The 13,410-nt window shown below is 37.1% G+C and overlaps 1 protein-coding gene across 3 annotated transcripts in view; it reads left to right on the forward strand.

Moving 5' to 3' along the window:
- The window catches only part of LOC110381349 (igLON family member 5), a 39,080-nt gene that overhangs the window by 3,856 nt on the left and 21,814 nt on the right, over nucleotides 1–13,410 (forward strand). For all 3 annotated transcript variants that reach the window (XM_064043248.1, XM_064043250.1, XM_064043249.1), the window contains exon 2: nucleotides 10,865–10,968. In XM_064043248.1, coding sequence (XP_063899318.1) covers nucleotides 10,905–10,968 — 64 coding nt within the window. In that variant the 5' untranslated portion in view covers nucleotides 10,865–10,904. The remainder of the gene's footprint in view (nucleotides 1–10,864; nucleotides 10,969–13,410) is intronic.

The following is a 13,410-nucleotide window of genomic DNA, read 5'->3' on the forward strand; positions in this document are numbered from 1 at the left end:
ATATGCTTCTACATATCTATACTAATATAATAAAGAAAGAGGAATTATTTTTGTTTCCTTGTACCTAAATGCTCCCTGTCCTAAAAAAGTTTATGTCCTTTCTCAAAATCTAGACTATCTGTGTACCAAATTACATTTAAATCGGTTCAGTAGTTTGGCGTGACAGCGCACAGCGCAGAGTTACTTTCGCATTCCTAATGATTGTAGGTACCTACTTAAAGATGTAGTAAATAGATTGAACGGTGACACATATACCTAAATAGTTTGTACTTGTGAAAAGGTGAAAAGATACGTTGACAGTTGTGTCTTTTTAACCGACTTCCCAAAAAGGAGGAGGTTATCAATTCGGCCGGTATGTTTTTTTAGCCATAACACTAAGCATTCTATAAACGGTTTTGACTTTGACTTTGATGAAACTTTATAGAAATATAACTTACACATCAGACATTTTATTCGCATGCCAGACGTAGCTCCCCTGAGACGTGGGTTAAACCGCCCAAAAATTAAGGGTATCGTTTTAAAATCAACCATATCTATACAATAGTTATACAATGCAACCAGTTTCTACTGATAAACAATTGAGCGTAACAAATGCTACTCGTTATCGTCTCACAGTCGGCACGCGGTCGGCACGTGGTCGGCACGCGATCGGCACGTGGTCGGCACGTGCACGCTTTACGTAGGGGTCAAGAAATCCTGTTAATTTTCCAAGCAAATGTCGTGTTTTGTTTGTTATTTTCTTCTATACTTATAGTAATGTTATGAAGAGGAATTGCTGTGTGATGTTTGTTTGTAGGCTCCAAAACTATTGAGCCGATTTGAGAAATTCGTTTCGAAGTTTCTTCGGGACGGTAATGAAACCTGGTTTTACCCGCATTCCAAAGAATAAGCATTCATGAATAATATGTATTTTAGTTGATAAGCCTTACTGTTACAGCCTTTTTATCGTCCCACTGCTGGGCTGCGGCCTCCTCTCACACGGAGAAGGATTGAGCATTAATCACCACGCTTGCTCAATGCGGGTTGCTGATTTCAGACTATATAGTCCAGGTTTCCTCAAGATGTTTTCCTTCACTTTTAAATAAGCCTTAATAAATAAAATAAAATTGCTTTAAAGTGCTTTTTGAAGTCGTTTTTCTCTTACATTAAACTAGATTTTCCACTGATATTAAATCATCTATACTAATATTATAAAGCTGAAGAGTTTGTTTGTTTGTTTGAACGCGCTAATCTCAGGAACTACTGGTCCGATTTGAAAATTTCTTTCAGTGTCAGATAGCCCATTTATCGAGGAAGGCTATAGGCTACTTTTTATCCCGGTACGGGAAGTAGTTCCCACGGGATGCGGGTGAAACCGCTGGCAGAAGCTAGTGGAGAATAAAATGACTCATTTTTCCTTACTCCGTGTATTAAATGTAGAGTACCTATACCAAATACCGTTGTTATTAAACCTTCTACATTCTCCCCAGAGAGACATAGCTACCCCTAATTGTAACTACCCTGACGTCACGCGTGGCTCGCATTTATCAATATATATCAGTATTTGGGGGAAGAGGGTAGCTTTCTGTGGGATAGTGTTGTTAGTAGCTTAGTTTTTTTGTGGGTTTTGCTGTGTAAATTGTGTTTTAAGTAAACATCAATCCTTTAGTAATATAATCGCGCACAAATTATTTCAATTTCATTGCCAGTTTTTTTTATTAAATTATGCGTGGCGAGATAAAAACAACTTTAGGTAATTTTTATATAACTGTCAAGAAAACCGTCTTATCGTGAAAAGTGTAGTTAAAAATCCTGAAAATCAGTGTATTAGTTTCAAAAATTATCCAATGCAGAAAAAAACATTTAAAATACTCTATCTTTCAAGTTTAGTGATATACTACTTTGGTGGGCTTGCCATGTATTAAATCACACCATAATTTATGTTACTACACCAAGTAATAACCAAAAGATATCTTTAACCAATAAATAATATTTGGTTGGAAACATACGGGACTATAATGCATGCGGTTACACTGAGAGATTCCTTAGGTAGTATTAAGAGTTCCGTATCTTAGGGCGCCCATACAAAAGTGCAAGGACAAAACTGGGGAGTTTGTTCCACCACTTCTTCTTCCCAGCAAAAACACATAGGAAGTGGTGAAGGGCGGGCGTTTTGGGGCTGTCTTTTGTTATTTTGACCTTCAAAAAGTGCAGATTTTCTTCCTATTTTGAATTAATAACTTTTGATTTTGCACTGCCGCATCGCATCCCAGTTTTGTGTATGAACCCTTAAGGGAAAACCCTGTTATAAAACTTCATTGTCCGTCTGTCACCAGGCTGTATCTCATACCTATTATTGTTGCCCCTATGTGTAACCAAAAATAAATACTGAAAGTTATAATATTCCATTTTCATTATTTGTTATTACAGCGGTAACAGTAATATATTATCTTCTGTGGTGTATGAGATACAGTCTAGTGACAGACAGACAGCGAGGTCTTAGTAATAGGGTCCCGTTTTACCATTTAAGTACGTAACCCAAAAAAAATTGTAGGTACATACGTTGAATTAAAAATCCCGCGATGCGTTTTTTACACAATGAACTCCCGTATGTTTACACAAACAATTAATATTCATAAGTCTGAGTCGTTAGCGGCACCTGTCGCTTCGACAATTTGCGAACTCAACACCCGTCTTATTTGTTATTAGATAATATAGATAGATGTACTAGTGGTAGCCTAGTGGGTAAAGAACCAACCTCTCAAGTATGAGTGCATCCGATTCCAGGTCAGGCAAGTACCAATGCAACTTTTCTAAGTTTGTATGTACTTTCTAAGTATATCTTGGCCACCAATGACTGTGTTTCGAAAGGCACGATAACTGTAGGTCCCGGCTGTCATTGAACATTTTTGGCAGTCGTTACGGGTAGTCAGAAGCCAGTAAGTCTGACAACCAGTGTTACCAAGGGGTTGCCCCGGTAACTGGGTTGAGGAGATCAGATAAGGCAGTCGCTCTATAACACACTGGCACTCAGCTGCATCTGGTTAGACTGGAAGCCGACCCCAAAATAGTTGGGAAAAGGCTCGGAAGAAGGGGAGTTTGTTGCGCCACTTCTTCTTCCCAGCAATAACACATAGGAAGTGGTGAAGGGTGGGCGTTTTGGGGGCTGTCTTTTGTTTTGACGTTCGAAAAGTGCTGATTTTCAGCCTACTTTGAATAAATGACTTTTGATTTTGATTGATTTTGAAGAAGATGATGATTAGTATAAACTAATATACAAGCATATTTGTTACGGAACCCTTCAAGCACGACTTTTTTTTGACCCACGTCAATTCAGACCCTTACAAAGATCAAAGCTCACACAGGGGTTGTCGCTAATATGACATTAAAACCAATATTGACTGCTCGGTGGTGCAACCCCGTGGGACGCGCGTTCGGTTCCCGGGCGGCGTAATAATTGATATTGTAATTTATGACCTTGTATTGTGTTTGTTTTATTTTTGTTTTTTTGAATTTTGGGTGTGATTTTGGGTATTTGAGATTTAAGCAATTATTGTTTTTGTGCTCTACGTTTTCCAAATGTTCAATGATTAACTATCATATATATACTATGTAGGTGCATTAAAGAAAAACGCAATATGCCTTGCCATTGTATCCAAAAAGCAAATTATTATTATATTTATTTATGTAAGCGAGGACAAATACGCTGTTACTTACATAAAAGTTTTTTAAGCATTTTTTCTAAGCTTATCAGTTTTCAGCTTACTTGACTACGAGCCCCTTTTCTTAAAACTTAGCCCCCTAAATTTGTCTAATTGAATCCAACCTCTTGACCACCCGGTATATATTTTGAAAAAAGTACCTACCTACAGACCCCCGACGTCATTTATTTACCCAGAAATAGGGGAGTGTGCACTCAAAATGTAAAAATGCGTGAAATTGTATCCCTATTATCGGTCTTTGAGTTGAGAGGTTGCACAAGCAATTTGGTTTGCCAAATGTCGGTTTTTCTTTTGGAAAAATTCAAGAAGTTCATGTTTTAGTTCAGAAAAGCTTAAATATGTGTAATATAAATTAAAAATAGAAATACAATAGCAATTGGATTTTTCTCGAACCAAAAATGTGTTCGCCGGTTGCAGTGTCGCGGACACTTTAGTAATGTTCGCGTGCAATGTGTTACTGTTTGCTACAGCGAGTACACCGCGAGATACATGCGGTGTGTGTCACTGTGGTAAAACCGTCAACTTTTTTTAGGAATGGAGCATAAATCAAAAGTCATTGACCTTTTGACACAACAGATAAAATAAAGAAAGAAATACGAAATGATTTAAATGCAGCTAATTTATGCAAAATCACATCCCCTACAATTAAATGTCACCAAAAAGTTAGGGAACTTTTAAATTTCAACTTTCCCATGGTACTGTTTTAATTAACCCGGGATTATACTGACAAATCTCTTAAATGTTTAGCTTAAATATCACTGGTTCGAGGGGACAGTATTTTAAGAGCACACTGCAAACTTTCAGTCGGCCGATAGTTTGTTTGGGCTCATAAATCAGTATGAAGATGAATGGTAGTACGCACATTACAAAGATCAGGTATTTAGCCGGTATCATACCGACCGAAAACTATGAATAGAATTAAGATTTTACGTACAACGTGGCAATACAGCCAGTCTTCTGGGCACGTTTCCGGAGGACTGTGATGCGGAGGAATACTTCGACGCCTAATCAATGTTCTTTTATACATGATTTTATTTTTGTATGTATGTAGTATTTTATTTTATTTTTAAGAAGATAAGCAGTTTTAGGTTGTATGAGTATATAGTGTATAATCATCGGCAAGGATATTGAGCCCTGACCTTCACCTGCGCAGAAGTGATTTATTTGTTTATTGCCATAAGTGTACAGTGCGCAAAGCGATCCCCACTCTTCCGCCGAGAGCTCATTATCCGTGCCGATAACTATACATATATTTGATTGAAAATAAAGACAAACCCTTCTTTAAAAAAAATGCAAACTATCGGGCCAACTGTCGGCCGACTGTTTAGTCTCCGGTTTGCGGGTACACTAAATGTCATTGGTAAGAGGGGACAGCTATTTTAAAGGGTATTTTTCAAAAGGGGTGTAAAAGGAGTGTCTCTTGTATTTTCGAATTTGTTTTGGTATTGTCATTATGGTGTTTGTGGGCTTTTAGTTGTTAATTTTTATTTTGTGATATTATAATTAAGTACGTAGTAGAGGTCAGATAGGCAGTCGCTTCTTGTAAAGCACTGGTACTCAGCTGAATCCGGTTAGACTGGAAGCCGACCCCAACTTGGTTGGGAAAAAGGCTCGGAGGATGATGATAATTAAGTAGTGGTCCGCTCTGGTTTCGCGGGGGTAATTTAGTTTTTAACTGACTTCCCAAAAAAGAGGAGAATCTCAATTCGGCTTCCAGTCCCGGATGCAGCTGAGTACCAGTGTTCTACAAGAAGCGACTGCCTCTACGTAAGACTGGTTATCAAACTCACTATCTTCTAACTATGTACACGTAACGGCTGCCAAAGATGTTCAATGACAGCCGGGACCTACAGTTTAACGTGTCCTCCGAAACACAGTCATTGGTGTGCAAGATATAATTAGAAAGTACATACAAACTAATATTTGCATAGGTACTTGCCTTTTTAGCTACAAATTATTACCAAAAGAGTGCAATACACATTTCTTAAATTCAATTTATTTTAGACCCCCTCCACTTTACGTAGACCCCCAAACGTTTGAGAAATGTCTTAATTCGATAATGCCTACATTTCGTGGTTGTAAGGAATGTAATATATACGTGTGTGTGTGTGCATGTTTTTTTAAGTATAATATGTCTGGTATCACAGGAGGGGGTGAAATCATTCGGAATTAATGTGGTTAAGGCGAATGTGGGGTCAAAGTTTTTTTGATGATATCGAGAAAAAAATTGACGGTGAAGAAGTTAAAATAATACTTTTTGCAGTTTAGAATGTGATATGGAGTAAAAGTAAGAATAGATAAAACTGAAAAACAAAATGTTTTTTAACTCCTGTAATATAACATGAATGTCTGAAAAATGAATAGAATAATAAATAAAGAATAAATTTTTACCGACTGCAAGCTGCAGTGGAAGAGGACGTTTGTAATTGGTTAAAAATCTTTATGCAAAAAAGTCACAAAAAAGCTAGTCTGTTCCATATTTCCCATAAAATTTTATTCAAGTGAATAAAAGTACGTATATTTTTTAATCATTTTACCATAGAAATTAAACAAATAATTTCTCATGCGCAAAACATTTTCCGCCTATTCTACAACACAAAAAAAAAACATTTCACTACCACAAATAAAAACGCAGTAACCAGCTTTAAATTTGTCCTTTCGTCTCCCCCTTAACGCGTCACCCCAATCCACGGAATCAATCGCTCGGCCAAGATTGTCGGTCCCCACACGAAGTATTTATTTATTTATTATTAGGGGGCCCAAGTTTTTTGTACGGAATTCATTTATATCTTGACATAGAACATGTTTTTGTAAGAAGATTTATTTGAAGTGGGATTTTTCATTGGTTTTGATGAATTTTTCTTATGGTTGTGCTAGGGTGCAATGGTATGTCAATATTTTTTTATGTTAACGTGTAATTGGAATTTGAATGTCGGTTTCACTACCGAATATTTTTTACACGGCCACATAAGTCGGGTTCGCTTCATAGATTCAGAGATATTCCGTGTTTCGGAAGGCACGTTAAATTGGTGGATTCCGGCTGTCATTTGAACATCTTTGGTAATCTTTACGGGTAGTCAGATACCTGAAAGTCTGAAAATCAGTCTTACCAAAGAGTATTGGGTTGCCCAGGTCTTACTATAGAGAATCGTTCTGGCCAGGAACCTGGGTTGAGGAAATCAGATCGGCAGCCGTTCCATTTAGCACACTGGTGTCATGGTAACATGTTTTTATTAAACGGTTTTATTTAGCTCACCCCGTTTGTTTTATTCATTCTTGGGTCAAATTTAGTAATTCAAATTTCACCCTCTTCCTGTCAACCGATTAATCTGAAATTTTGTATACACCTTTAATTCCGATGACAATACAATATAGTAATATCAATAACATTGTAAATCCAATATGGCCGCCGGCACAAAATGGCGGATAACGTAGATTTTATCAATCCCATCAATATGGGTATCAAATGAAAGGGCTCAACAAGCAGAATACAATGTACTATAAAAAATTGAAATCCAAGATGGCGGCCGCTACAAAATGGCGGACAACGTAGGTTTTATCAATCCCATCAATATGGGTATCAAATGAAAGTTCTCAACCAGTAGAATACAATGTACTATATAAAATTAAAATCCAAGATGGCGGCCTCTACAAAATGGCGGATAACTTAGGTTTTATAAATCCCATCAACATGGGTATTAAATGAAAGGTCTCAACAAGTAGAATACAATTTACTATGCAAAATTGAAATCTAAGATGGCCGCTGCTACCAAATGCCTGATAACAATTTTTTATCAATCCCACCAATATGGGTATCAAATGAAAGGGCTTCACAAGTAGAAAACCGTCAGTAACTCCAGCGGGGCCCAACAGGGCCAAGGCCTGCCTGGGCTGCGAGATTGTTCGAAAGAGTTACCGCGGCCCTGGTACATAAAAGGCCTACGACGCACATAGGGGTATTTTGCATTTTTAGCCGGGCGAAACTATTAGTGCGGGTTTTTCTGCTGTAAAGTAGATAGGACTTACTAATATTTACAGAAAACCATTGAGACGGCCTTAATTCAAAAGTGAGTATTATGGGCTGATACGATGATAAAATAAAGGAATATTCATGATTTGGAGAAGGTTTTATTGACTAACTAATTAGATAAAAATCATATTGAACAGGTATTCTTTACTTAAATGTTTGTAGTTAGAGCTTCTTGGTATGCCTAAAACAATAAATAAGCGTGTTAAAAAGAAAACATTTAATAATTTGCTTGAAAATAATGGTTAATTGTTTTTAGTTTACACCAGCAGTAACATCTAAGTTCTGACAAAAGTAGCAAAAAGTAGCACCTAATGTGTGTAATATCTATCATCTGACAGTGTTTGTAATACGTTACAACAGAAATCATTAGCCGGAAGCGCTCGGAAGATAACTATATTCACTGTGGAAAGTACAATTCATTAAAAAACGGTTCAAACATTTTGAACTTTAAGAATTGATTTTGAACCTTAAAAAATACACGTAAACATTATTAAATCCTAACAAATAAAACTGTTCTTACCTGTATTATGATAACCAACAGTAGTTTTGGTTAAATAGCTCACAATAAAAAAGTTCTGAGGTTTCAAACACGGTACGTTTTTAATGTTTTTAAAACTGACGCGAGTGCATGTCACAATGATCAAGTTCAGAGAGGTTTGTGGCTGGATGGCGCGGGAGTAGGAGCCTGAAAATGGTCGGATTTTGTTCAGTAGTTACCTGGCTTTCTAACAAGCATTAAATTTTTCTTTTCTGTTGAAGTTTGTTTTTCTAGTTTCGCCCGGCTAGAAATGCAAAATACCCCTATGTGCGACGGAACAAAACGATTTTTAGTCAAGAGTCTGGCACTCCCTCACCGCTGCTGACCCACAGCAGGAGAGGTCATGTGATGATTTTTGGGGTTGTTACAAAAAAAAGTATCTGGAAGGGCTATGTATTGAGGAATTGGATTGTAATAAATTTTCAGGTAAGAGACCGTGTAATAATGATGCACTAAATGAATTAGATAGAATGAGGAATATTCGGTAGGCATTTTCATTAAATACTAAAAACTAGAAAATAAAAAATCGGTAAAAAAAACTTTTAAGTTAAACGGTTTTATCTTATGTGTACTGAAAACTAGAAAATAAAAAAATAGTTACTTACCTGTCAACCTACGTAGGTGGTCCCGGTCATATTAAACTAAAATAAAAACGTGGGGCCCCTGTGAAATCCTACCTATGGCAAAGCATATCTTTATACTTTGGTAGATCGTGAGCTCGGCGTTCGCTGGTGAAGCCAAAAAAATCCACACCTATTATACCTCTAGAAGAAAGTACTACAGCAATAGTTAATGGGCCCCACGTTTTTATTTTAGTTTAATATGACCGGGACCACCTACGTAGGTTGACAGGTAAGTAACTATTTTTTTATTTTCTAGTTTTCAGTACACATAAGATAAAACCGTTTAACTTAAAAGTTTTTTTTACCGATTTTATTACATTTTTGAATAAGTTATCTGATGTTAAAGTACGTTTTGAACTCTGCAATATGTGCAGTCGCTGTCAAAAATCGATGTCAGATGTCTGACATGCTGCTTCAGCTTCGATCCAGAACGGTTTCATTTCATGTAAATACATACAAATCAGTAGTGAAGCTGCAGCCGACTTCATACAGTCGCAGCATGTTCGGTCGCCAGTTGCGGGGTCGGGGTCGGCTTCCAGTCTAACCGGATGTAGCTGAGAACCAGTGCTTTACAAGGAGGGACTGCCTATCTGACCTCCTCAACCCAGTTACCCGGGCAACCCGATACCCCTTGGTTAGACTGGTTTCAGACTTACTGGCTTCTGACTACCCGTAATGACTGCCAGAGATGTTCAATGACAGCCGGGACCTACAGTGTCTAAGATATACTTAGAAAGTACATACAAACTTAAAATAGTTGCATTGGTACTTGCCTGATCTGGAAACGAATACACTCATACTTGAAAGGTTGATTCTTTACCCACTAAGCCACCACTACGAGCGGTCGGCAGTTGCAGCAGTAACTACTTGGCTAAGAGGCAGTGGTCGCCTTTGTTACCACAAACATAACGACAGTCTTCATTATTTATGACTTTAAACTTATATTTAGCTTGCCAAGATAAACTGCAGTGTCGGCAAGTTTTTCTGAGTAAAGCCGGTAAAATAGTTTTTATTAGCATTTATAATGAAGTAATTTATCTTCTAGATCTTATGCAGAGATAATACGACTTTGATGCATCGCTTCTACTTTGTAGTGGAGTTATTAAATGATAGTTACCTTTTTAAAATGGTGGTGTTATCACCTGGATTGTGGTTTTTTCTTGAATATGCTTGATCGGTATAATAAACGTTTTTAGTCAAGTAATAATTAATTATAAAAACTTCAGGGTGTTAAATACAGTCGCCATTATTCATTGTCAAGCTAGCCCTTAAAAGACTTGTCTTAAATCTAACTACTGGTCTTGAAGTATATATCTAGGACATTTCAGTTTCTGTACTTAGAAAATGGCTCGAATCATGATGACTTACGGAGTCTCTATTTATTTATCATACATATATTTTTTTTTAATATCGAACATCATTTGTTTATATTCAAAGTAAATAAGTTCATTGGAAAGTTTTTCACTTACCTCTGAATATAGCGAATGTGTTATAACTTATTAAATGTTATAATTTATTGTGAGCCTTTAATATTTATCATACATATTTACTTTGCTACGAGTATATATCTGGTGTGTCGCACCTAATCAAGTTAAATTCTATCACATATACTTTATGATATTTTATAGCGAATTGTTAAAAAAACCCAATCCACTCAGTGGTTTAGCCACACACAGGAGTCATTTTTCGTTTTCATAATTTACAACATCATTTGAAAAGCAGATATACATAGTTAGGAGTATCAAATATTTTGTACCACCAGTATATTAACGTAGATATTTAATTTAATGTGATTAGGTACGACACACTCTGTATATATCTTACCACAACTTACTTAACTGCCCCTTTCGTCCCAACTGTCACTCGCCCAGTTTTCATTCCTGGATTCGTCCGAAATCACCTTGTAGGCTTTCACCAGGCTATCCTCGGCTCTTAAGCTAAATGTTCAACGTATGTTTATCCATTGTTACAGATGAGGTATTCCAGTTCGTGGGGGGGTCTCGGTTGACACGATGGAGGTGTCGTGGCTGGTGCTCGCCGCCATCTTCATAGCGGCGCACGCGCAGAATAATAGAAGTAAGTTCATATTGTAAAGGAAATCAAATGAAAACCGTTTATTTTTGTTTTGTTTTAAAAAATTGGTTCCAAACTAGATCAGCTTGTCTTTTCAGGAAAATCGTAACAGAATTTTATATATTTCTTGGTCAATTGAAAGTTAATATTTTTAGAAACTATTAGAAATAAATGTATCAAGACAATAGAAATACCTTTTGCCAGCAGTTTCACCAGCATGCCTTGGAATTACTCCACGCACCCAGAAAATTTGAAGTAGCCTATAGCTTCCGGCAGTCCGGCATGGTGACCATTGCGCCATCGAGGTCGTTAAAATACATATGTATAGTTATGATCTATATTCACATACAAGTATCATCTTCCTAGCCTTTTAAAACTATGTTGGTGTCGGCTTCCAGTCTAACCTGATGCAGCTGAATACCAGTGTGCCACAAGGAGCGACTGCCTATCTGACCTCATCAACATAGTTACCCGGGCAACCTGATACACCTTGGTAAGACTGGTGTCAGACTTACTGGCTTCTGACTACCCGTAACGGCTGCCAAGGATGTTCAATGACAGCCAGAATCTACAGTTTAATTTTCCATCGGAAACACAGTCATTAGTGTCAAAGATATACTTAGAAAGTAATACAAAGTTAGAAAAGTTGCATTGGTACTTGCCTGACCTGGAATCGAACCCACATCCTCATACTTGAGAGGTTGGCTCTTTACCCACTAAGTCAACACGACACGTTTCCTCGCGTAAATTGGTAGATATTTTCACATCGAGTGGTCATGTCCTCTCCAGCTGGTAACTGCTCTAAGTAGAAAAACCATTAAAATAAAACAGACCCCTTTTCCGGTCGGATATAATAAATATGTCGGACATCACTTCCGCTACTGAAAATGTTACTATGCTGATAATTTAATTGAGTTACCATGTTCCGATTGTCAACAGCCGTTTGTTTTGGGGGGTCAATTAAGGGGTCAGATAATTTTGACCCCCTTTTTCCGGCATTTTATGGGGTCTAGATTTATGTGGCAATGTTTTCCATAGTTTTCCCCTATAGATATGTATGATATATTGAGGATTAAATGAAACGAATTTGTTTCTCTGAAACAATCAAAGGTTTTTTGTTTTATTTACGCACATTTTTACAAAACATAGTTTAAATTAGACAATTTCTTACCTGAAACAATCAAAGAAACGACATTTAAGTTTAGAACATCGTCTCCTCAATAATCCTTTTCTATATTAGTTAATTTTATCCAAAAAATTCACACAGCAAAATTAGTAGAAAGACATCGTCCGCCATTATATGGCGTCACTCGCCACAGACAACTTATAAACGCGCGAAGCGCGGCAAGTTTAAATTAAATAAAGTAATTAATGAAATTACATTTCATTACAGATATACCACAATATTTTCTAAACCTTTCTCTATCTACTATAAGAATTAGCCAGCAACCATGATACCTATAGTTTTCCAAAAATAATAATTATTAAAGTAATAAAAAAATAGTAAACGCGAAAAAAATCTTTCGGAACGCAGGCAAGACCGCAAGAAACAGTTTCTTCCTATCGAGTGAGCTGCAGGTTTAATCAGCTAACAAGCCCTAGTGTCAGAGTGTACTCAACTCCGCCTGACGGCCTCTGACGTGGAATTGTAACAACGACTGCTTCTGAGGAGCATTCGGGGACGCCCGCGACACGTGCCCTCCCAGGCACGGGGGTGTAACACCGACAACTTCCAGACTACCGGCTGCTTTTTGAAAGTTTCCAAAGCGATTTTGGTCCTTCCCGGGAACAGAACCCGAGATCTCATACTCAGCAGTCGCACCACGCGACAGCTAGACCAACGAGAAACAGCTCAAACACAGAAAAAATGAATTTTCTTTTTTTACCTACCTACCTTTAAAAAAATCCGCTAAAACTTTTATCGTTCAATATTTCAGCTGCCATTTTGAAAACCTATTCGAATTTGTTCAAATGAAAAATAATAGAGTGCCAAAGTTTTGCGGGTTTTAAAACAGAACTTTGCAGAACTTTGTGAAAGATATGCAATGTATGATTTTGACAGATAGAAGATGTATGGTACTTGTCTTAAATTCTTAATGGTTTTCTTTGATGAGACGAGAAGTTTATGTATACGTAAAATATAATGTGTATTGTGTAGCTGATTTATACTCTATTTGAGTAGGCTGTTGACTAAAAGTAAACATTATATTGATAAAAATAAAAATAGGTTTAGTAGTTTTTGATTATTCACGAACAAACTTGACAAAGAACTTTGTTAAGTGGTAGCTTTCGCGTACATGGTGACACTCACACATAATATTATTTGATTATAACATGTTTGGACTTTAAAGAGACTATGACCCTCGAGTTTGTTTCGGCGTTTCTTCTCAGGGATCAGTCAGTTAGGAAATGTCGACCCCGACGTTCTTAAAAAGACGTGTTAAA

Source organism: Helicoverpa armigera, chromosome 31 (genome assembly GCF_030705265.1).
Source record: "Helicoverpa armigera isolate CAAS_96S chromosome 31, ASM3070526v1, whole genome shotgun sequence".
Lineage (NCBI taxonomy): Eukaryota > Metazoa > Arthropoda > Insecta > Lepidoptera > Noctuidae > Helicoverpa > Helicoverpa armigera.